At 36.1% G+C, this 25,103-nt stretch overlaps 1 protein-coding gene, 2 long non-coding RNA genes and 1 other non-coding gene across 4 annotated transcripts; 3 read left to right on the top strand and 1 right to left on the bottom strand.

Annotated features, from left to right (window-relative positions):
• Positions 1-11: 11 nt before the first annotated feature.
• Positions 12-7,028, top strand: LOC134656052 (uncharacterized). Its single transcript, XM_063511569.1, has 6 exons — positions 12-142; positions 560-683; positions 1,566-1,743; positions 4,038-4,130; positions 4,960-5,082; positions 6,899-7,028. The coding sequence occupies exons 1-6, from the start codon at positions 82-84 to the stop codon at positions 7,019-7,021; spliced, it is 702 nt and encodes a 233-aa protein (XP_063367639.1). The 5' UTR covers positions 12-81; the 3' UTR covers positions 7,022-7,028.
• Positions 7,029-8,310: 1,282 nt separating this feature from the next.
• On the bottom strand, positions 8,311-8,429 carry LOC134656180 (5S ribosomal RNA). The gene has a single exon (XR_010097495.1). It is a non-coding gene; the product is annotated as a 5S ribosomal RNA (ribosomal RNA).
• A 2,202-nt stretch (positions 8,430-10,631) lies between these two features.
• On the top strand, positions 10,632-11,501 carry LOC134655789 (uncharacterized). Its single transcript, XR_010097465.1, has 2 exons — positions 10,632-11,209; positions 11,293-11,501. It is a non-coding gene; the product is annotated as an uncharacterized LOC134655789 (long non-coding RNA).
• Positions 11,502-13,775: 2,274 nt separating this feature from the next.
• On the top strand, positions 13,776-16,359 carry LOC134655895 (uncharacterized). The gene is made up of 2 exons (XR_010097472.1): positions 13,776-16,067; positions 16,151-16,359. It is a non-coding gene; the product is annotated as an uncharacterized LOC134655895 (long non-coding RNA).
• Positions 16,360-25,103: the final 8,744 nt, after the last annotated feature.

The raw sequence follows: 25,103 nt of genomic DNA, 5'->3' as shown, positions 1-25,103 counted from the left end.
TGACATATCAACAAGTATTAATGCTATTGATTGGCTTTTGTTCAATTAAATTAATTGAATAGTGAGCATTAGTCAGTAAGAATGAAGCTTTGTGCACTTTTTTGTTTTATTTTTGTAACTAATGTGGTTTATGGACAATGGGGTGAGTGTGAGTTGAGTATTAGGTACCTACTGATTAATATACTTCATATAATTACTATTATTTATTTTAAACTGAATTGAACAAAAATAAGTAAAAAGTACAAAAGGCGGGCTTAATGCGGATATAATGTCAGTCCTATACAGTGTATAAATCTGTCTGTCTCTGCATTGCTTTACGACATGTACAGTAATTAAATATAATCTAATTTAAGTATAAGTATGTAGAATATCTAGTTATAATATATTTTTATGCCTGACATGTAAAATTCTGTTATACTTTTACCAATAAAATTCTGATTCTGATTCTGAATATTACAAATTCATCATGCTTAGTCCCAAACTAAACAAACCGATGACTAATGATGATATATCCGCAGAAAGCTTCGTATTCCACAATGTTTATTTAGCTTGTTTTTAGCCAGCCGTGTTTATTTGGAGAAAGCTCAAGATTACTTCCATAATGTGGTGCAGGAAACCGTACTGCGATGGGAGCAGCGGGGTTTTAGCTCTCTTCGACTTGAAGATATAACGCAAACTATAAGGTTTGTGTAGTTCAGATTCTGACAGTTTAGGGGGCATTGCGAGACGACGAGATCCATAATTATTAATCCTATTGATATATCAGTGTTTAAATTTTTTTCGTTCACACCACCAGCTTAGTAACGGCCACCACCACCTTAGTAAGTTTTTTGCAACCACATTCCTCAGTTTCGGTGGGTTTTTTTCCGTTATTAATTATCATCGTGGCTCAATGACGCCCCCGACCCCCAGGCCCCAGGTCGACAACTACAAGTTGAAAAATAAAAACTATTTAGAAATATATTTTTCACCTCAGCAGCTCGAACAAGGGTACTTTGCTACTTAAAAACAGTGAGCAAAATAGCATTTTGCTCACTGAGTGAGACAAAATGAGCAAAATGCGATTTTGCTCACTCATTGAGCAAAATACGATTTTGCTCACTGTTTTTAAGTAGCAAAGTACCCTTGTTCGAGCTGCTGAGGTGAAAACTTAATTGTTGGTATATCTTAAGAAAACATGAGTGAATAGGTAAGTGATGAAGAAGGAATACATTTTTCGGGTTCTCTAATATGTTCTCACTGCTGAGGTGAAAAGTTTTGTGAACAACACGAGATCAAAGTTATTTACATCTCGTGCGCTTTTGAGTCCCTTACTACGCTCAAGATTCTAAATTATTATAGAATCTTTCGCTTGCACGGGACTCAAAATATCAAACTTTGATCTCTTGTTGTACAAATAACTATAGAAGAAGCGCCATAATATTAATTTTGGTCGCTCGCAAATCTTTGTAATGTTTGCTCAAAAATAGGAATAACTTATATAGGCAAGTACTTATGTATAAGTACGTACACTGCTGATCAAATCTTAATTTCAAAATATAGCTAAAACATTCATCCTATTACAGTCAAGAAATGTACAAATGGCTCGTCACGGGTAACGTCACGTACACAAATGGTTTCCTAGTGTCCATACAACAGATGGATGTGACGAACGTCCAACAGCTAACGTCAACAAGCACGGTAGATGGCGTCGTTATAAACTTCGCCTCAGTCCAGGGGCAGTTAAACATCAGGGATATGAAGGTATTTGTATAAACGTTTTCATTTCTCATGCTCTGGAAGAGTGTCATTGTTGTTCTAATAGGTGCGCAGAAAGTGATACGTTTCTGCACTAGGGCATTTAACTTTCCAAGTACGATTTTTTTTTAAAGATAAACTATTGAAATTTGGGTTTAAATGGATTTGTTAATTCCCATTCAGATTTTTAACTCTCCATTCCATAACTACGATTTTTTAACCTAAATTGTTAATTGAAAGTAGGTAGGTACAGGTACCCAGAAACAGTATAAAAATGTATACTCAGTCATGTTTTTAAAAATCACATGCATTTTCTTTTCTTCGTATTCGAAATGAAAAGTAGTGTTTAACTCGGGTGAAAGGCATCATTTCAGCCTCAAACTACCTCGGCAGAAATGAGTGCCTTTCACCCCTTGGTTAACAATCTAGATGTACATAACTCTCTCTGAGTTCTTGTCTAATAACTTATAACAGTGATAACCTACCTATGTCCTGTCGGATAGTTTATTTAATTTCCGGTGAAACTTTCCTGAAATTTTTGAGTAATTTTCCAACTTTTCTTGTAACTTTCCGCAACTTGCACATCAGGTAACAGAACCCTTTTTGGAAGACATTTAAATAGTGGTCCCTATAAAAAAATCAGGCGTGGGACTCTTACAACTCGAGCGTTTCAATCGTATACTTCAACTTCAACTTCAACTTCAACATTTATTCAGCAAATAGGCCACAAGGGCACTTTTACACGTCAACATTGAATTTACATACAAGCAAAATAATTTTTACATCAACAATTATTAAATACAACTACAACTACCAAATCAAACTAACGTAATACAATTACTTAGAGATGTATAAGGTCTCTTAATGTCGAATTACATAAAAAAACTATAATAATAATATTAAAATAAAAACAAAACAGATACATGGAAAAAAATCTAAACGTATTTAGAGGTGTAAATGTCTCTAAGTGTCAGAACTAAAAAATAACATAGTTTATCAAATTATCCTTAGAGATGTATAGGGTCTCCAAGAGTCACAATCCTGTATGATTAACACATTACGAGAAAAAAAAAACAATACGAGAACCGAATGAGGCGTCTCACTGCAATTAAATTAAAAAATAGAGTTACTAAATATATTCGTGTTAGCTTAAACAGACCCGTCTCCACAAACAGCACCCGTTCACGAGTACGACGCGTATCTCAGCCATCGCCTCCATCAACCTTCATTCGGGAAAGTGGCGACCCGATCAACGACGCCACCGTAAGCAAAGACTTTTAAGCGAGCATGACATGTTCAAGCTACCGGCCTATATTAATATTAAAATAGTGATAACACTTAGCTGTGAGACAGCATTTTGTGCTCGTATGTTACATAAAAGACGGTATAGCTTCACATAATTACTAGCCTAAATTGACTTAGAGATGTAAAGGTCTCTAAGTGTCCGAATCATTAAAAATAGAAGTATGTACAATAAAATAAAAATAATAAAATGAATAAATACTTAGGGATGTAAAGGTCTCCAAGTGTCAGAATCATTAAAAATAAAATAAATAATTACTTAGAGATGTATATGGTCTCCAAGTGTCCAAAACTAAAATTAAATTAAACAATATAATCAAGCGAGAACATGATTGTCTCATGTGTCAATTCTACTGGACACTAGCATATTTAATTTACAATGAAAAAACAATATTTATTGAACTCTTATCATACTATCGAAATCAAGCTACAGGCTTAAAGGCATCTCTATCGTGTATAAAATCATTTACAGTGTAGTACGCCTTACTTAACAAGGAGCGCTTAATGTGTGACTTAAATTTGGTAATTGGTAAATTCGCTATGTCAGTAGGGACTTTGTTATAGGTGTAGGTTTTAATTTTTTTTAAGTTCATCTACTTCTATCAGATGACCGGATATCACATCAAAATCTATTGCTTTATGTACTTTCTATATAATATATAGACCTAGGTTGAAATAACATTTTTCCCTCCTAAATATTACTAGACTATATGGTGTCCCATTGCTGGGCAAATGCCTCCTCTTTAGATCTTCATCTGTCTCGGTTTTGAGCAATCCCGCCATCTTCGCCTGGACCTGCCAGGTCCTCGCACATCTTGTGTTACATACCCACACCGTGGCTATTGCCCACCTCTGTGGGTAGAGTATGCGGCAGACATGGCCTAATACCACCAGGAATACTTACTTACTTACTTGATTAGTCTTTCAGCTCCAGCATGTATTATCATGTAGGGACTTATACTTTTTGAGGAATATTTGAACACACACATATGTTTCAGATTGGTTATAATGTGATTGCTGAACTGGAAGAAGATGGCAACCATAGATACACCGGGACTTTCGTTCACACTCTGCTGTGGTATACCTTTCGTGTAAGTTTTAATATGGATATGGATATATGTATTATGAAAAACAAGACCGATAAGTGTTCCTTGAACAAAGTTTTGTACGGAACACTAAAAACGATCGTCGCTATAGGCCGAACACTCCGAACAGTGATGATTTAACTGCATTCTTAACATTAACGAACTATAGTTAATCATTGCTAACTGTTAACACCATGACACGTGACAGAAATGATCATAACGAAAAATATTAAAGTTTTTAGGGTTCCGTAGCCAAATGGCAAAATACGGAACCCTTATAGATTCGTCATGTCTGTCTGTCTGTCTGTCTGTCTGTCCGTCTGTCCGTCCGTATGTCACAGTCACTTTTCTCCGAAACTATAAGAACTATACTGTTGAAACTTGGTAAGTAGATGTATTCTGTGAACCGCATTAAGATTTTCACACAAAAAAAAAATTTTTGGGGTTCCCCATACTTAGAACTGAAACTCAAATTTTTTTTTTCATCAAACCCATACGTGTGGGGTATCTATCTATCTATAGATAGGTCTTCAAAAATGATATTGAGGTTTCTAATATCATTTTTTTTTAAACTGAATAGTTTGCGCGAGAGACACTTCCAAAGTGGTAAAATGTGTGTCCCCCCCCCCCCCCCTCTGTAACTTCTAAAATAACAGAATGATAAAACTAAAAAAAATATATGATGTACATTACCATGTAAACTTCCACCGAATATTGGTTTGAACGAGATCTAGTAAGTAGTTTTTTTTTAATACGTCATAAATCGCCTAAATACGGAACCCTTCATGGGCGAGTCCGACTCGCACTTGGCCGCTTTTTATTCATAACTTTTCAGATATCCAAGAACTTGCACACACAAGAGATATCAGCCACAGTGTCGCTAGCCAGTTTAAGCGGAGGACTACACAGAATGCAATATATGCCCGCAAACAACATAACTGAAGTGATTTCTAGAACTGTAAGTACAAAACAAACTTTATAAACTAGTAGGATATTACCTACTTATAGCAACTCCAGTTAGCAGTTTCGCAGCCAGGACTAGGGCGTGAAGACTAAGGATCGGTTGCACCAAACTGTTAGTCATCGTTAAAGAGCTCGCTAAATTCTATGGTGACGTTGATCAGCCTGTCAAGTGCGGATGGTGCAACTGGCACTAAAGGGGCCCACTGATTAACAGTCCGCCGGACGGTATCGGTCTGTCAGTTGTTCGGAACTGTCAAATTTTAGAACTGACAGGCCGATACCGTCCAGCGGACTGTTAATCAGTGGGCCCCTTAAGAGAGGTGTTGCGGCAAAACGCGTGCACGAGGAGGCACGCCGGGCTCGCTTGTACTCACCGGTTCAGCAAGTAGGCGGAGTTTAACCGCTTTAAGGCTGCCTTTCCACTGAGACGGAGATGAGAGGAGAGGTGCGGGAATCAACCAATTGCATTGGTTGTAATCCAGCGGAGCGAAGAACAGATGTGAATTATATGACATAGCGTCAGAGATGTGAAAAATACTTTATAAAAAGTATTTAAATACAAAATACAAATACTTCCTTGATATACTATTTCAAATGCAAAATACAAAATAGTTTTTGAATTTGTATTTAAAATACAAAATACGAAATAGGTATTTTCAAAATACTTTTTAAAAATACAAATACTTTGCGATAAAAGGTACTCTGAATAGTGAATACCTCGTCTGAATTAAAAAGTATTACTCAAAATATCCGAATTGAAAAGACTCTCTTCATTCTTTGAAAACAGTGTGTCAATCAGTCCTCTAAGTGCAAATTTCTAGTTGTTTGCTCATATTAACCGGAAGGATGGATGGATGATGGTTTATAACGGACAATTTTTAAAAGCATTAATTTAGATTTAGAAGCGGTGGTGGCCGAGTGGATATGACGTCCGACTTTCAATCTGGAGGTCGCGGGTTCAAATCCTGGCTCGTACCAATGAGTTTTTCGGAACTTATGTACGAAATATCATCTGATATTTACCACTAGCTTTTCGGTGAAGGAAAACATCGTGAGGAAACCTGCATACATCTGCGAAGAAATTCAAAGGTGTATGTGAAGTCCCCAATCCGCATTGGGCTAGCGTGGGGACTATAGCCCAAGCCCTCTCGCGCATGAGAGGAGGCCTGTGCCCAGCAGTGGGACGCATATAGGCTCACATTATTATTATTATTAATTTAGATTTGTAATGTTTTACAGCTAGTATAATGCCTCTCGTTAGTGTGATGAAAACGTCTCGTTTGTGCAAAAAAGTTTCATCAGGGCAGAATAGTTTGTTCTCCTCTCGTACCTTGAAACCCTCGCAACACTCAAGATTCCACTTTTTTAACCACTCGCTACGCTTGTGGTCATGTGCGACGTTACTAAACAGATTCAACAGTATGAGAGAGTTGCCAGGATTGTAACATCAGAAGAGATTGTAACTCCTACCTACATTACCTACTATAAAGTATTTTGTATTTTGAAAATAGAAAATAGGTCCCAAAAACTATTTCAAATAAAATACAAAATAGTTTTCTTCAAAAGGTATTTAAATACAAAATAGGTATTTTGCATTTAGTATTTGCATTTTAAATACAAGTATTTCAAATAAGTCACATCTCTGCATAGCGTATATACTTATGTAGTTCTCGGGCCCTATTTCTCGTGCTCTCTAAATCTGGGACACGGCAGTGCCCCCGCCAAGTCAAAACTATGGCAAATAAGAAGTACTGTCAGCAATAAAAGTATCTTGCTTAAATTACATTAACTTGTGTCTATTTTTGTTTCAGTATGTTCCAAGCAACATTTGGAACAGCGTCGGCAGTTGGGGTCGCGACGTCATCCAGCCTATTCTTTTGGACGTCGTTCACAACAACATCACTTTTCCACCAGTGTGCCTCGACTGCAGATAAATCTTATCATATAAATAATAAATCCAATGAAACGCCATTACCTACTCAAACATTATTTTGTATATCAACCTTAATAATAATAACCCTCGTTCATTCCTCGTTTTCAAATCCTATAAGTAACTAATTTATGAGACAAAGTTATAAGATTAAGTTACTGGTAGTTTATCTTATTAACTTTATTAGATATCATTTATTTACAAACAAGATATACAGAGTATTACTAAAAGAAATTAAAAACTAGCTTAAATCTAAAATAGGCCCTTGAGGCATTGTACCAAGGATGCTGGCGACATTTCCTCGCTGTATCGCAATGCTGATACGTTGTGCGAGGTAGCCGCCAGCTCTTCGGTCCCCAGTTACGTCAACCAGACGCTTCGCGATTTCTGCGAACAACTTATGCGCGCTGGGACCCCATGGACCTAGAGTTTCAACTCCAAATGGTACAAAATGGTACTCTCTACCGAGGCTTTTATATTTGTTACGTTTTAAAATTTCGGCGCTTTCCATCGCCCCGCCCGCTTTTACATTAGTCCGTTGGAGGTAGGGTTGCCAACCGTACTATATTATATAGTATTGTACTATATTTTGGCTCTCTGTACTATATACTTTTGGAAAAATATATAGTACGCTATAATACTATATTTCCGATTAAACGTATGTTACACTTATGTTTAGTATTTTATCTAAAAGTACCATATTTTTTTGAAATGTACTATATTTTTGATGCCCTATTCTGGAAAATACTATATTCTACCAAAAAATAGTTGGCAACCCTAGTTGGAGGTGGGACGGTGCCAGTGTGTCTATTAAGTTACTTACTTATATACCTAAATTAAACTGCTGAAAAAACCAGAAAGAATCTCGTCAACGACAGGTTTTTCATTACAACATTTTCATTTTCATTTTCATTTATTATCTAGGTCACTTAGTAAAAACTACAAACTTACTAAGTACCTAATAGAAATGCATTAGGTGGTATGTACCTATTATGATGGCCTGTATTATTAGCGGATCTTCATAATGAAACGTTGTATTGTGTTTTAGCCATATTTTATTTAATACATGATTTTCATTATCCTAAGATGTATAAACTTATAGGTTTAGGTTGCCTTATTAAAAAGTTGGTCCAGTCCACGGTTGGCTAAATTAAATTTTACATCTTGCAATGTGTCAATGTGTATGAATATGTATTATCTATTCCTTATCACTAATAAATAACAGACGAGGGGATATATCTCTCTCTTAAAAAAAATTGTCCTAATAACGCAGGTGCCGTAAAAAAAGCAAAAAGCCAACGACACGAGGTGTTCCCAGGCGGTCACCCATCCAAGTACTGACCTCGCCCGACGTCGCTTAACTTCGGTGATCGGACGAGAACCGGTGTATTCAACGTGGTATGGACGTTGCCGATTAGGGAAGTCAATTTTTACAGAGGTTGGTTACACAGACAACTTGGTTATAATTTTCATACAATTTATAACTATATAATGAAAATTCTAATATGTATTATGATGATAGCTGTCACCGTACCCAAGCTACGTGAAAAATACTATAATTGCTATGAGCAACTATAAGTAATGGTAGAAATTGATTCGGTATTATTAATTTTTTACTCATTAGTATACTTATGTTAATCGTTGGTATGTGTTATTATTGCAATTAGATTAGTTAACGAAAAAATGATAAATAAAATATGAATAAGAAAATATGGAACGATAAATAGATATGAAGGGAAGGACTATTAATTTTATCTTTGAAACATAGACCTATTAAATGAATGAAAGTAAATTCTACTCTCACGAAATCACGACATCTAGCGATAAAAGCTCAAACTTGTAACAAGTAACATAAACTAAGTTTTAGAACATGACTGTGTGGATAGTTGGATACTGTGGATTGGATTCAGTGTAAGCTAAATAATGTCCAAACTAACATGTCCAAATGTAACATGTCGCAGTTGGTCAAATATATTTTTTTGGTAATAAAAATATCATATTACGAACACAATGTTAGTAACATAATATGAGAATTGTGCCTGCAATTGCTTTCCATCATGAATAAAACATTTCACAAGTTTCACAACATTTTCCACACTTTTTTTGAACAAAGTTACAGCGACATCTGTTAAAATAAAACAGAGTCGCATTAAAGTCAGTTTGTTCTCGTTGCCGTTTTTTTCTCTAAATCCGTATTGGCCCTAACAGACGTCATTGCACTAACTCTTTTCTGTATTGGCCAATCAGAAGTTTCCATTTCTTTAGACTGCTAATTGACTTGACAACCTGCTTTGTCAAATTCATGTGAAGCGATCGTGGTGCGTGTCTACATGGTGTCTACTGTGCAAGTTCACAACAACAAAGTGTATTTTTCGTGAAGTGTATTGTAAAATGACATATTTTGTGATAAGTATTATAAAACTATAGTGATAAAGTAAAGAAATAGGACAAAATAATCGTGCATAGCGATGTGATACTATCCTTGGCAGTGTTCAAGATTGTGGTCATATCGCCAAGTTTCATAATAGTGTCACTCAGATAATATTCGAGATGTCTTCAAAGCAGAGTAATCAAAAACGGAGGTAAGGAAAAAACCAGTTCATAGTATGAGCATTTCCTGTTTGGGCCAGCGTCGTGGAGGTGCTCTAACCTCATAATTCCTTGAGCATAACAACTAGGTATCAGCGTTCAGGACTGTGAATAAAAACTTTCTCTCTCAAATAGCTCTTTAAAAACTGTGTATACTCGCTGTCTATAGGGTAAATTATACCAACCATAAATAGTTAAGATCCTTGTCTCACTGTAAAATTAAATACCATGTTGTAAAAATAAAGTACTTAATGTACACTTTGCCAGAAGGTTACTGCCATTCATTTACCGTGGGCAACTTTTTGCGTACTTTGTACCTTGAGGTTAAATCTCGCCAAATTTTTCATAATAACAACAAGACATCTACAGGTATGAATCATGTTTGCAGTTACTGCAGCTCCATAATGTTTTTTATCCTGTTTTTTAATCAAGTAGAAACTATCTTCAGTTTGGTTTAGTTAGAGATAACAGATGGAAGATAAGCTGAATGTTGCTTACTACTTTTAAAAGGTTTCAAATATCACTAGTTTATTTTACTTGGATTTTAGAAGAATGTATGTATATTAGATTAGCGACCCGCCCTGGCTTCGCACGGGTTAACAAATTATACATAACCGCAATCAAACAAAACCGCATTTTAAAGATCTAAGCATACATAGGGACAGGCAGCGGGAAGCGACTTTGTTTTATACTATGTAGTGATATACCATGTGACTTGACTGTTTGATCAATGGTATCATTTCATAGATACGTATGTATAAAATTATGCACGCTAAGCTTCCACAGCCCGATGGTTTCAATCCCAAACGCTGCAAATATTTTAGCTACTACTAAGGGGGACGTACTTGCAAAACTTGAGTCTTCCAGCCGTGGATGTGGCCATACCAGCGCCAAGTTTGACAAGAGCGCCTTACTTTTTTTTAACTTATGCTTTCAAAAAAGTTGAAAAATCGCAGATATTTCAGGGAAATCATTAAGAAATAAAGAAAGGAAAGAAGTTTCTACTTTGGTAACTGGTTGTAACGTGTCAATAAGTCACGTCACATACTAAACACATATTTAATAAAGTTCTCCATGAGTTAGCCTACATTTGTTTAGATTTATTTCCAAATTAGAAAATATTCCCAATTCCTGTTTTATTTACAACCATTCGCTTGTCACTTTGACGTTTGACAGCGAACTATTTGAGTTTCGTTGTCTTTGACAGATTCGGTAACTTTCATTCCAATGCCTTTAAAATTGTCTCAAACGTTTTCATATTTGATAAATTCTTCTTTTCGTTTAAATTTCGCAAGTGGTAGTTTTGTTTTAGGAAAAATAGATCCGACAATATTTGATAATATATTTAATAATATATTCGTCAAAAATTGTTCAAAATTTATTACAATTTTAGCATTTTGGTTAGCAAAAATCATTCTTATTTCGGATCTGGTAACATTTCTTCTTATCGATGGTTCGATGTGAATTCCGTCTTGTCATTTTACTGTCAGCTTTCTCATTGGAAAACAGATAAAATTTTGATCCGAGAAAATCATTGTAAATTTCCATTATTTTGGTGAAATACCGGCAGTGCTTTGTTCCGGAGGTTTGCTCCGTCCCTCAGGTATGTAGATTTCTATTAGTATTTCCATTTTATATGAAAATTCGGTCTCGCCAGATTTCACATGGAATTCCTCTTTGTTATAGGAATGGATTAGGGGCGAAAATAATGCCGCCACGGCAAACCCCGGCAACCTAATGAAGGGCTAACGTAAGTTTTTCCTCAATTTCCACAATCGTCTTTCGGAAAATGCGATTCCTTTTAAATTTTCCGGTTCGACTTTAGCTGACTCGCGCCATTTTTCTTTTCCAGATAAGGGGCGTGTTAGCCCTTATAACCCTTATAATCCTTTTAATTTAAAAAAAAGAACCTTCGTCTCCTCCATTTTCCCGCCGCTATGCGCCGGTTATGAGATCGCGGCGAGTGAGCTCATGATGCTTTTCTAACCTCCGTACCCCACGTGCTCGCCCGGGTCGGCGATGACGGAACAGCTCTAACCGCCTACACCTGCGGGAACGCTGATGACATCCTTTCCGGGCTCTACGATCTTTGACTCCGCGCAGTGGAGCTCGTGCCGCGTGAGGACCTCTGCCCAAGGCATCCCGCGGGTATTATGTAGTGCCCACCCACAGGTCGGTGACCCTTCTTTATTCAATGTGTCTCAAAAACCTTATTAGATTTATTTAGCTCAAATTTAGATACCACCTTCTGTGGGGCTGCAAAACCAATAACTTGTCAACCTAATTGTAACCCGCCTCCTCGATACAATATAATTTATAAGGCAATAAGTTTGTTTCCTTTCTCTCCTAGCCCTCCCTAGTATTAAAAGACTATTTTGCTCATACGAGGTATCTGGTCATTTAATCTGTTTCTGTGCTTTCTGCCAGGCGCCCGAACCTTTAGTTAAGACTTAATTTCTTTCTTTTTGTACTCTGGTAGGGTCTTTACCCCCTCCATAATTTAGTTGTTCAAAGAACTTCTTTAGGCAGAAGGTACAGACAGAATGATTTGTTGGAAAAAGTGGCTTGGCGGCCGCTCACTGAGCCTCAATCAGAGTTACATAGGGTAAGCCAATAAGGGTCGTTACATATTTGGCGCCCGAACAGGGACTTGACTTTTTCTTGCTTTTTCAAACTTATTGCCTTAGCGGGAATTTAATTTTCATTAGAATATTGTACCTTTGAATTTAAGTTTGAGACACCTGTGGTATATTGTTTATTGTATTGTTTAATACTGTGTTTATCTTTCTTGAATTCCTGTGTGTGTTCCACAGCTTGTTTTGTAAAAATCTTCCACTTAAAAACTAAAGTTTTACATACAGTGATATAAAAAATAGTTAATCATTTGCAATTAAAATAAACTTAGTGACTAGGTATAATACCTACTTCAGGTCAACAACTTTTTTATATACAGGGTGGTACTCGTTTAAGAATATACAGGGTGAGATTGAAATTGAGATTGATAGTAATTAAATTAAATTAAATTTTGAACTTAGAATATTTTGGCAACTGTGACCTTTGGTTATACAGGGTGGTTTAAATTTTTGTGAAGGTTTTAAAAAAAATTTTTCGACTTAGAAACTTTAATTGAATTTTAAATTCGGATTTATTTTGGAGGAACTTTTAGATTTTGAACTTTGTCTTGTTGTACATCCACGTAGTCGGTTTGATTTAATTTCAAGATGTCGGTCAATGGGGATCGAGAACCTGAGACTGCCCCAGGGGTTTCTCATCCTTCAATGGAGTCGATGACTACCGGTGAACGACACATTAGTGGTGCGGGTGACCAATTTCAATTTTTACCATCTCAGGGAGATTTAATAATACTCTCCGGATACCCTGGTGCTGGTCACAACAGCACGGACACCGGTGCGCAGCGACTTCCAACTGCACTCAACTTACCTCCTGTTAACTGAAACTGTATTGTTAGGTATATTTAGACATAACATGTTACCGTCTTTAATGGTACACTTTGTTGGTAAAACCACTTATGATATGGATGTTATTGTGCGGCTTAGTAAGGAAATTGATGCGTATACTATGACTGTACCTTCACAGCATCAAAGTACGTCTAACTCTAATTTGGACAAGCCTACTAGAAAATACAATCCCATAGACGTTGTTAAACCCTTAACCTGTTTGAAATGTGAAAAGAATGGTCACCACTATAGGGATTGTAAAACAATAAGAGGCACTATTTGCTTTAAGTGTAAAAAAAGGGACGTCACCACCCTAACCTGTGATATATGTAAGTCGGGCACAACTGAACCGACGAAAGTAGCGTCTCCAAAAAACGAGTAGACGGCGGTCGAACACCATTTCGTTCCGAAGTGAGGCGTGTTTCGGCCGGCCGTGATAACAATTCCATTCCCAGTTTAAAACCCTCCTCGGATGTTATTAAGTCAGAACTTCAAAAGTGTTTAGATTTCATTAGAGTTTATTCCGGCCTACATAGGATAGCGCCTATGTTGTTTGTAAAGGATGATGATATTAGACCCTTCTTGACTTTCCATGTGAACGGGGTAGAACATTCCGGCTTGTTGGATAGTGGTGCGTCTACTTGTGTTCTCGGTTGCAATATACATCGACGTTTTCTGGAAGCCGGTTATACTATAGAACCTAACGTACAGTATTACTTCATTCGTAAAGATTCTCCTTAGTAAATTCTTTGGTTATGTTGTGGACTTTCTTTTTCTCGTACTTTTTTAGGATTTCTCCCCATGTAGGGATGGGTAGTAGAATACGTTTCCCTACCGCAGCCAGAAGCGTGACGTAAGAGGCGTCTAACTGTGCAAACCAGTTCCTAAGTTCAGAAAAGGGACTATTCTAGTTTAGAAGTCCTTTTCCATTTCTCTCTTAACTTTTGTTGTAATTTAGCTTATCTCGCCGCATGATAACTCTAAAAATTCCTAATTTATTCGTTCAAGTAAAATGTAGTTATTAAAATTATAAAATTAGATGGCCGATCGGTTTAGTATAAATTTAGCATAAGTATATTTCCCGGATTTGACTTTTACCTCCCCTCATTGGATCCCTGAGGAAGGACTCGGACTTTACTCTCACCACTTCCTCAGCGAAGTTGGTCATTTAAAAGGCTACACTATTTAGTGCTAGTTCCTTTCCTTCCATTGTGTAAGGAAAGCTGGTGGTGGTGTGCCAGTCACAATTGGTTTATTTGAGTTGTCTCAGTACACTCATCACATTTTATTTCATTTCCTTCCATTGTGTAAGGAAAGCTGGTGGTGGTGTGCCAGTCACAATTGGTTTATTTGAGTTGTCTCAGTACACTCATTACATTTTATTTCATTTCCTTCCATTGTGTAAGGAAAGCTGGTGGTGGTGTGCCAGTCACAATTGGTTTATTTGAGTTGTCTCAGTACACTCATCACATTTTATTTCATTTCCTTCCATTGTGTAAGGAAAGCTGGTGGTGGTGTGCCAGTCACAATTGGTTTATTTGAGTTGTCTCAGTACACTCATTCCATTTCCTTTCTTTTTCGATAGTCAGTGGTGACAGTACCTAACTGCACTCTAAATTCCCTTTTATTTCCAAATTAGTCAGCGGCGATGGTGCCTAGCTGCACTACCCCCTTTGTTAGTTAATAACAAATTCTTCTTTAACTGTAGGTTAATTTGGCATGTAAAGTGAAACTAGTCAGCGGCGTGGGTGCCTAACTGTACTAATCATCTCCTCGTTTTGTATTACCTTAAGTCTCTAATTAAATTAAAATAGTTCAGCACGTCAGCTTAGCATAAGACAGTGGCAGAGGTGCCTAACTGTATTATAATTCCCTTAACTTAGTATACTATAAATTTTGTTTCTTCATAAATAATAAAATTTAGTGGTAACCTCGTTTTCGCATGTTAGTAATTCCAGACAGTGGCTTTGGGGCTCAACTGTCTCTAATTGTTAGTTAACTTAATGCATTGCATCTGCACGAGTAGAGTATAATTGATTGGTTAGTTTTCATTTTACATCCCTTAAATTTAAGTTTGTTTAATTTCAATTCTCCTAAAATCAATGTAGAAGCGGAATTGAACTGTTGATAGGTGGTGCTGAGGCCCGTCGTTTCTCACTCTTTCCCTCTTGTACCGTAGAACCATTAATAATAGCAAGTTTTAAAGTTAGTCACAGGATTTTCAACTTTAGTTTTTCTATGTCCTATAATTACAATAATTACTCTTATAAGTTTACTCTAGTATTCCGCCCAAAGTATTCCTTGATAAACTCTAAGCTCTGCAGTTCAGTTCTAGTCTAGCGGTTATTTTTGAGTTAGCTTTTGTTTTCTTCCATAAAAAATAGTTCCTATTTTTTATTTTTCACAGAAAGGGGGTAATGTAACGTGTCAATAAGTCACGTCACATACTAAACACATATTTAATAAAGTTCTCCATGAGTTAGCCTACATTTGTTTAGATTTATTTCCAAATTAGAAAATATTCCCAATTCCTGTTTTATTTACAACCATTCGCTTGTCACTTTGACGTTTGACAGCGAACTATTTGAGTTTCGTTGTCTTTGACAGATTCGGTAACTTTCATTCCAATGCCTTTAAAATTGTCTCAAACGTTTTCATATTTGATAAATTCTTCTTTTCGTTTAAATTTCGCAAGTGGTAGTTTTGTTTTAGGAAAAATAGATCCGACAATATTTGATAATATATTTAATAATATATTCGTCAAAAATTGTTCAAAATTTATTACAATTTTAGCATTTTGGTTAGCAAAAATCATTCTTATTTCGGATCTGGTAACATTTCTTCTTATCGATGGTTCGATGTGAATTCCGTCTTGTCATTTTACTGTCAGCTTTCTCATTGGAAAACAGATAAAATTTTGATCCGAGAAAATCATTGTAAATTTCCATTATTTTGGTGAAATACCGGCAGTGCTTTGTTCCGGAGGTTTGCTCCGTCCCTCAGGTATGTAGATTTCTATTAGTATTTCCATTTTATATGAAAATTCGGTCTCGCCAGATTTCACATGGAATTCCTCTTTGTTATAGGAATGGATTAGGGGCGAAAATAATGCCGCCACGGCAAACCCCGGCAACCTAATGAAGGGCTAACGTAAGTTTTTCCTCAATTTCCACAATCGTCTTTCGGAAAATGCGATTCCTTTTAAATTTTCCGGTTCGACTTTAGCTGACTCGCGCCATTTTTCTTTTCCAGATAAGGGGCGTGTTAGCCCTTATAACCCTTATAATCCTTTTAATTTAAAAAAAAGAACCTTCGTCTCCTCCATTTTCCCGCCGCTATGCGCCGGTTATGAGATCGCGGCGAGTGAGCTCATGATGCTTTTCTAACCTCCGTACCCCACGTGCTCGCCCGGGTCGGCGATGACGGAACAGCTCTAACCGCCTACACCTGCGGGAACGCTGATGACATCCTTTCCGGGCTCTACGATCTTTGACTCCGCGCAGTGGAGCTCGTGCCGCGTGAGGACCTCTGCCCAAGGCATCCCGCGGGTATTATGTAGTGCCCACCCACAGGTCGGTGACCCTTCTTTATTCAATGTGTCTCAAAAACCTTATTAGATTTATTTAGCTCAAATTTAGATACCACCTTCTGTGGGGCTGCAAAACCAATAACTTGTCAACCTAATTGTAACCCGCCTCCTCGATACAATATAATTTATAAGGCAATAAGTTTGTTTCCTTTCTCTCCTAGCCCTCCCTAGTATTAAAAGACTATTTTGCTCATACGAGGTATCTGGTCATTTAATCTGTTTCTGTGCTTTCTGCCAGGCGCCCGAACCTTTAGTTAAGACTTAATTTCTTTCTTTTTGTACTCTGGTAGGGTCTTTACCCCCTCCATAATTTAGTTGTTCAAAGAACTTCTTTAGGCAGAAGGTACAGACAGAATGATTTGTTGGAAAAAGTGGCTTGGCGGCCGCTCACTGAGCCTCAATCAGAGTTACATAGGGTAAGCCAATAAGGGTCGTTACATGGTAAGAGAAACTATTATTATTATCCTCCTATACAAAGAAAGAAGTACAAATTTACTTAGTACAAACTTACACTAGGTATTTGAAACTTTCCGTTGGCACAGTCAGTTTTGTGCTTAATGAATTTAAATTTGCCAAGCTCAACGCAGATTATGCTGCGGTAAGATTTAATCACAGAAGATTTCATGAGCTACAAAACAAGCAATGATTTAAAAGAAGGACATTTCTTATCTACAAATGGTATTATTCATAAATACATGCTAAGTCTAAAAGCTGTAACACACTACTGCACCGCATCACAACCTTGGTGCGGTGCGGTAGTATGTTACGGCTATAAAAAGCCTTCCAAATATCCATGTATCCTTAACTAAATATCCATAGTTTTGACATTTGTGTTTGTTAGAAAGGAACAAAATTTAACAAAGGTTGCCTGAGTTAAATGAATAAAGACTTATGAAGATACTTCAGTATAAATGCTTTTCAAATGAACCCACATAAACCTGTCAATATATCCTGGATCCTTTTCCCTAAACCACACCAAAAAAAAATGTAGATATTAGAAAAAATTAAATATTTTACATCTGTAAGACGCTTGAAATCACAAACATCTTACAGATCCATTAACCACTAATGCTTCCTACTATTAATCTGTATTGAGGTTAAGGGCAACCTTATTTAATAATTTGATATACTTTAGTTATACTAGAACAATTAATAATTCTATTTATTTCTTTATTCTATTTGGTTATTTTATCTCAAAGCAAGTCTTGGCTTGTTTTGATTGTGTTCTGCGGACATTCTTCCTTTATCTAAGGTACCAATACATCATTGGATAGGATGTCAGCATCAATTTTTAAGACAATATGGATATATTGATATGAAGTAGGAACTTTCAGTAGAAATAGCTATGCCGACGAGCTTGTCAAAATAATCTGAAAACGACTTTACTGCTTAGAAAATAAGAGTGTGCCTGGATCATTTTGAACACATCGCGTTCATTTTTCTTCTTTTTAGGGTTCCGTAGCCAAATGGCAAAAAACGGAACCCTTATAGATTCGTCATGTCTGTCTGTCTGTCCGTCTGTCCGTCTGTCCGTCTGTCCGTCCGTATGTCACAGCCACTTTTCTCCGAAACTATAAGAACTATACTGTTGAAACTTGGTAAGTAGATGTATTCTGTGAACCGCATTAAGATTTTCACACAAAAATAGAAAAAAAACAATAAATTTTTGGGGTTCCCCATACTTCGAACTGAAACTCAAAAATTTTTTTTTCATTAAACCCATACGTGTGGGGTATCTATGGATAGGTCTTCAAAAATGATATTGAGGTTTCTAATATCATTTTTTTCTAAACTGAATAGTTTGCGCGAGAGACACTTCCAAAGTGGTAAAATGTGTGTCCCCCCCCCTGTAACTTCTAAAATAAGAGAATGATAAAACTAAAAAAAATATATGATGTACATTACCATGTAAACTTCCACCGAAAATTGGTTTGAACGAGATCTAGTAAGTAGTTTTTTTTTTATACGTCATAAATCGCCTAAATACGGAACCCTTCATGGGCGAGTCCGACTCGCACTTGGCCGCTTTTTATTGTACATTGACAGCTGTAACAAAATAAGTTAGAGGTGACTAAATAAAATACAAAACTTGTTCATATTGTGTAACTTATTTAAAAAAAACCCTTTAGACGCATAATGCCAAAAACGCAAAACGCCATTCATACGCGAAACGCCAATGACGTGTATTGCCAAATTCTGTTAATGCCAAACACGTGGAATGCCAAAGCTGTATAAAAACCAAATACGCATAATGCCAAAAATTTTTAAAAACCAAATACGTATAATGCCAAAAGCTAATGACACCCAACAAATTATTTGATATCATCCAAAATCTTCCATACATAAATGTAATCTGTTATATAATTACCTATAGTTGGTCAAACAAAATTGTCAGTAATTAAGAACAATAAAAACTATACTCATCCTTTTCTTTTGGGTGCTAGTATGTACTAGTCTAAGTCAAAGATAGTATGATTACTTAAAAACAGTGAGCAAAATCGCATTTTGCTCATTTTGTCTCACACAGTGAGCAAAATGCGATTTTGCTCACTGTTTTTAAGTAGCAAAGTACCCTTGTTCGAGCTGCTGAGGTGAAAATATTATTTTCGCCGTATTCCTTTAACCTACCCAAGAGCTTAATAAGAGCTCATGGTAACTAAATTGCAGGGAGATATTATAAGCAGCAGAATCTTTTATAGAATACTATCAAGCAATCACCTGCTCAGAGGATTACGTAATATTTAAAATAAATTCAACAAACAAGTTATACATTGACGTATCGTGCCGATAACGGGATTGATAGTATCTATCAAACCTGTATTGAACAAAAGAAATCTGAATGCATTTCATTTTGATAAGAAATACTTACCTACCTCTACATTTTGTCATATCATAACAAACGCAAGTGAAAATACCGGAGAAGTTCGAATCGTTGTGCAAAACATATTTTTTCCTTATTATTTTCCATAATGCGAGTTAAAGTTAATGACGAAAAACAACGTGGCTGGGCTGCATAGCGTGTTTTTGTTTTTTTTCTTATATACCTACACATTTTAACATAAAAAGTTTGCATTAGATATCGCTCTAATGAAAATTTCATGAAGTATACAAGGATAATTCATTTGATTACATAGGTTAACTTAAGGAACATGTTGTTCAAAAGTTCTACTGTACAACATTTTAGCTCTAATCATTTCTCAAACATGCAAAATGAAAAGTATAAGAAAAAGAGACATAGGTATTCATTTGACAGATAACTTCTTACAACCTTATTATGTGTTTAATTAAAACTTACTACTGCGTAAAATTCACAAAATAAAACAACGCATATATCAAAAAAATACGCATACGCATACTTAGATACGCGATTAAGTCCCGTTGTACAATTTAATAATGTGTAAAAATTGTGAAAGTTTAAATCAGTGTTATCAAAAAAATACTCGAGCTAATACTACACTTACTTCTACTCTAAACGTCTTAAAAGTTAAAAAAGGTCTTACGTTAAGATGAAACTCTTATGGATATACATAGGTACAGTCACCTGCAATAATAATGTTACTGTTCGAAAACCGCAAACATATATATGTGACGCCCTCTTATTGCACTACAAAAAAAATCGTGTTAGATATTTTTGCGGCCATCGTTGTGTAAAATATTATTGGAAGTGACTGTACCAATAATGTTGTCTACTAATGCCTCTCGCGCCGAATGATGGTCCCTATGACAATTTTTCAGTCTCTTTTGGTTGGGTTGGGCTTTGGCCTTAATTAAAAAAATAAATGATGAAATATGGGGCATTATCTATGAAAAGGGACCTTATTGTCGATGGCGCTTACGCCGCAGTGTCGCACGGCATTGTATTTACATCGGAACATCGTTAATAATGGCGTAAGCGCCATCGACAATAAGGTCCCTTTTCATAGATAACGTCACATATGTTTTTACCGTATTTGTATTACTTAAATGTTACATTTCAAAATTAATTAATGTGCTAAACTTCAAAACAATGTTTACAAACATTTGCCGTGCCAGGACTCCATATATAACTGAACTGTCTTAGGGACCACAATTCGACGCGATATGTATAACAAACACTCAACTGACCATTGGTGTACCTTATCTACACCGGAACATGCGACACAGCAGAAAACCTCAGTGTCGCTGAAATAATTTTTAGCTTGTAAGATTATTATTATTGTATGTATGTTAGTTTGTAAGGTATGTATCTATGGGCCTTAGTTGCCTGACAATAAATGATATTATTATTATTCACTCTATTTATTTTTCATCACAAGTTAGGTTATTTATAATATGGATATAAAAGTAAAATATAAAAACACTTACAAAACAATAAAAAAAATACATATAAACACATTATAAAAAACCTAACCTAGGGTGCCGCCATTATTATTTCTTTATTTATCTTTTCTCTTAAGTTAGGGTTTTTATAATATGAATATAAAAGTAAAATATAAAAACACTTACAAAACAATAAAAAAAAAAAAAAAACATATAAACACATTATAAAAAACCTAACCTAGAATGCCGCCGGCAGCGGGGCAGGGCCCAAGCTACCGGTGGTCAGGGCCACAGAGAGAGGAACCGGCGGACTATCCGCGCCGTGTCCAAGATCACCATTATTATTATTATTATACCATTTATTTATTTATCTTCTCAGATTAGGTTTTTTTACAATATTTATGAATATAAAAGTAAAATAAAAAACAATAAAAAATACATATACACACATTACAAAAAAACCTAACCTAGGGTGCAATAAGGTTTACGTAGTGTTAGTTAAAACTTAAAACAATGTGAGCAATAGAATCGCGCACGCATGTATTTCACGCTGTGTACCGCTGCAAACGTGCATTTGCTTCCTAAGATAAGATGTGAAAATAAACAAGTATGTGGACTATGTAGAGCAAGTCAAGCGGGTAATCTCTGTAATTATCTCCCACTAATCGTAGCATAACATACTTAAGGTTCATTAGACGGTGCGAGAACTCGTAGTAATGCGAGAGATTGGGGTACTTGATCGATTAATTAAATTGGTTGTACACAGTTAGTCGGTTATTTAAAGAAACTTGTATGCGAGTTCTTGCACCGTCTGTCTTATTCGAGACAAGACAAGGCAATTGTCTGTCTATGATACTCGTCAAATTCTCGGTCAGAGATAATCATAGACTAGGAATCCTCTAGACGGAGTTTAGCGCAATTATTTCATGAAACCGATGCTGCCAAAAATACGGGGGTGCGGGGGGACGAGGTGAGCGAATCCCGTGCCGTGATTGGTCCGTTCAAAGACACGGACCAATCACGGCACGGGATTGACTCGAAGATGGAGTAAAACTACCGTATAAGTGGCAGAGGGGTAGCGTTACTATGCTCAGTCTAGAGGATGTCATGTCTATGGAGAGAATATGTTACTATGCTCAATCTAGAGGATGTCTTGTCTATGGAGAGAATATACAGTGTGTAAATCCAATACGGGCGAATATTTAAACGGTGGTTAGCATAGGACCTAAAAAGTATATTGAGATAGATTTTACTTAGAAATGCATTGAAAATTATAACCATACAAAATAATTCGGCCCGCAATGTAATACACCACACACGTTACGGGATACGAGCTTTTTAAAGTAACTGTCAACGCTTGTTGGCAGTTACTATGAAAAGCTCGTATCTCGTAATGTCATTATCATCTTGTTTCTTAATGTTTACAGTACATTGCTGCTCGGTACATGTGGAAAAAATTAATCACGGGGTCATAATTAAGTGTAACTTAAAAAAACATCTTAATTAATGATAAGACGGGTAAATTCTATATCTGGTTTAATTTATTGCCCGTATTTGACTTACACACTGTATATTTAGAGGGATTTTCTTCATTCTTGTTTGTTAATTATCCAACCTGTCACTACGTCAAACTGACGGATCGCACCCTTTCAGATTATGAATATGAATAGCAATATCTGACATTGGTATACAGATAATACAATCTTATTGGACGGATTTGGCGGCCGATACCCGGATTTGTAATAAATAACATGGTTGATAATATTGCAGACTGACCGACGCCTGAATGATCGTTATTTCTTACTTATTTTGTTTGTGTTCACCATTCTTTAGCATCGAATCTCAGGAATTTACTGTTCTCTGTTCGGAAAGACCATGTACCTACAATATATCTTATTCGAAGATCAGCAGTATCAAAATTAATATGGTTTACTTTTTGTCCGAAACTATTTGAGCGTTTTTGTACTGAATATACTTAATTGTGCCGCACACTGGTGTAATCCCGCCTTAAATTAGTATGAAAAGACCACAGACATGTCATTGTCATCGCTGACGCTTGACAGACAGCTGAAGTGTGCGAAAGGGAAGCCATCGCGTATATGAATGTCCCATGAAAGAGTCAGACTACAAATGAGAAAACGTGACCATTTTTGAGTTTGACGACGGCCGCGGAGGGCCAAGAGCGTATCACCGTAATTTTTAATTTGAAAAATATGCACAAATCTAAAAGAAAACTATAAAATAAAGTAATACAGTGAAGATGGTGTCTTGTAGTGTACCGGATTGCAGTGTCACGGGACCAAATAATCCAAGCAAATATTAATTTCACAGCTAATTATGATATTCCTAGCGAAATTTACTTAACGATATTTTGTTAAATTAACAGCATATAAAGTGTAAGAAGCCAGTTTAATACGGTTCAGTATTAGTTTTTCTTTCATTATGTGCTAATATTTTATCGTATTAGTCAATAATTTAGAATATTTTGTGTAAAAACATAAACCGTTACCGCTAGGGCTTGACAAAATGTTCATATGAAAGTATCGGTAACTCGACGGTATATTAATAGCTATGTAATTATTTCTTCACAACACATCATTAAGATATTAAACTTTATAACCGGCTTAAAATAATAACGATGCGATTGTTGTACCTTATTGAAGATGCACATGTTTAGCGGTAAATTTAAACTGTGGAGGGGGCTTTTGAGTTAGACTAGACCAAGATAAGTCTGTAATGACTTTGAATATTTGGATAGCACACGCGGGGTGGGTGTTATTTATCTGTTTCAGTTTATAATATTAAAAAACCCTTTGGAAAGTAGTCGATAAAGCAATCAAACACCGATAGATTTTAGTATGTTGTAACATCACATCACTATTTTTGATCTCACATAGACAATTTACGCACACACTTGCATTTCATTTTTGGTCGCACTTTTTAAGATTGACAGTTGTTCTTGTACATACTATTTCTATGGAAAAGACATGAAATGATGTGCGCCTATTCCTTGATCGAAATCCAAACGTCAAAACACTTACAATTGGAGTTGTCCTTTTTTACTTTCATAATAAAAAAAAAAGATCTGATGGCTATCCACGTTGTATCCTTAACGATATGGAATTGAATCTAAATAACTTTTAGTGCTCGATTATAATTTCAGTTTTTACGCTCTGATCCGCCAGTATTTTGACAGCTGAAAGGTGCCAGGGTCAATCGGTCAATAAAGTTTTTTTTTCATTCGTACAAAAAAAAAAAAAGTTTATCTGTTGGTAGCAGGAATATGGAGTAAACAGTTTCTGTTATTTTCTCGATACAAATAGGGAGCAAAAATGCAAACGAATGTTGGTAAATTATATACCTAAGATATTTTATCTTTATCGCAAAATTGGCTTCACCAATTGTACTTTGGTCAGGCTGCAGCATTTAATCATTTTATAATGTTCATCAGTTTCATCACACTTCACAAATAAATAAAAAAACATATTCGAATTAGCAGTCTTAGTAGGTAAAACGTGGGGCAGTGCCTTTTCTTTGTCTGTATATATTATTTAGTAAACGTTTTTATGCTTTTCAATGATATGAATATCATATGTTAAGTTTTTATTTATTGATTTAAGATTTTGTTTTGCTGCGTTACAATTCAGAACAGGGATGTTGCGGATGCAGATTTTTTGACATCCGCGGATGCGGATGTGGATGCGGATGTCAAGATTAGGTACTTAGAAAACGTCAAATATTACATTTTTAGTATTTTTTTATTTAAAAAAAAACGAAACGTTTAGTATTTGAGCAAGAATATAGGTGCGTTATATTTAATAAACAGTAACTTGGCCGACTTTTCTGGATCTAGACGATTTCGTTATAGGTAATGACGAAATTACCTAGCACTTACGACGCCGCTAAGACGTTCCTGTACCGACTTGTTCGACATCCGCATCCGCATAAGCTCCGCATCGATTTTATGCGGATGCGGATGCAGATGCGGATGTTGAAAATAATGCGGAAGTTCCGCGGTTGCGGATGCGGATGCGGATGTTCGCAACATCCCTGATACAGAATAGCGGATCGTTGTGCGCCCGATTTCATCAACTCTTAATACTTATATTTCTGAACCGTTAGCTGCGTATTTGCGTCGACACGGGCGTTTA

This window comes from Cydia amplana, chromosome 17, assembly GCF_948474715.1.
Source record: "Cydia amplana chromosome 17, ilCydAmpl1.1, whole genome shotgun sequence".
NCBI lineage: Eukaryota > Metazoa > Arthropoda > Insecta > Lepidoptera > Tortricidae > Cydia > Cydia amplana.
Note: the sequence above shows the minus strand (reverse complement) of the source record. Positions and strands in the feature narration are given on the sequence as shown.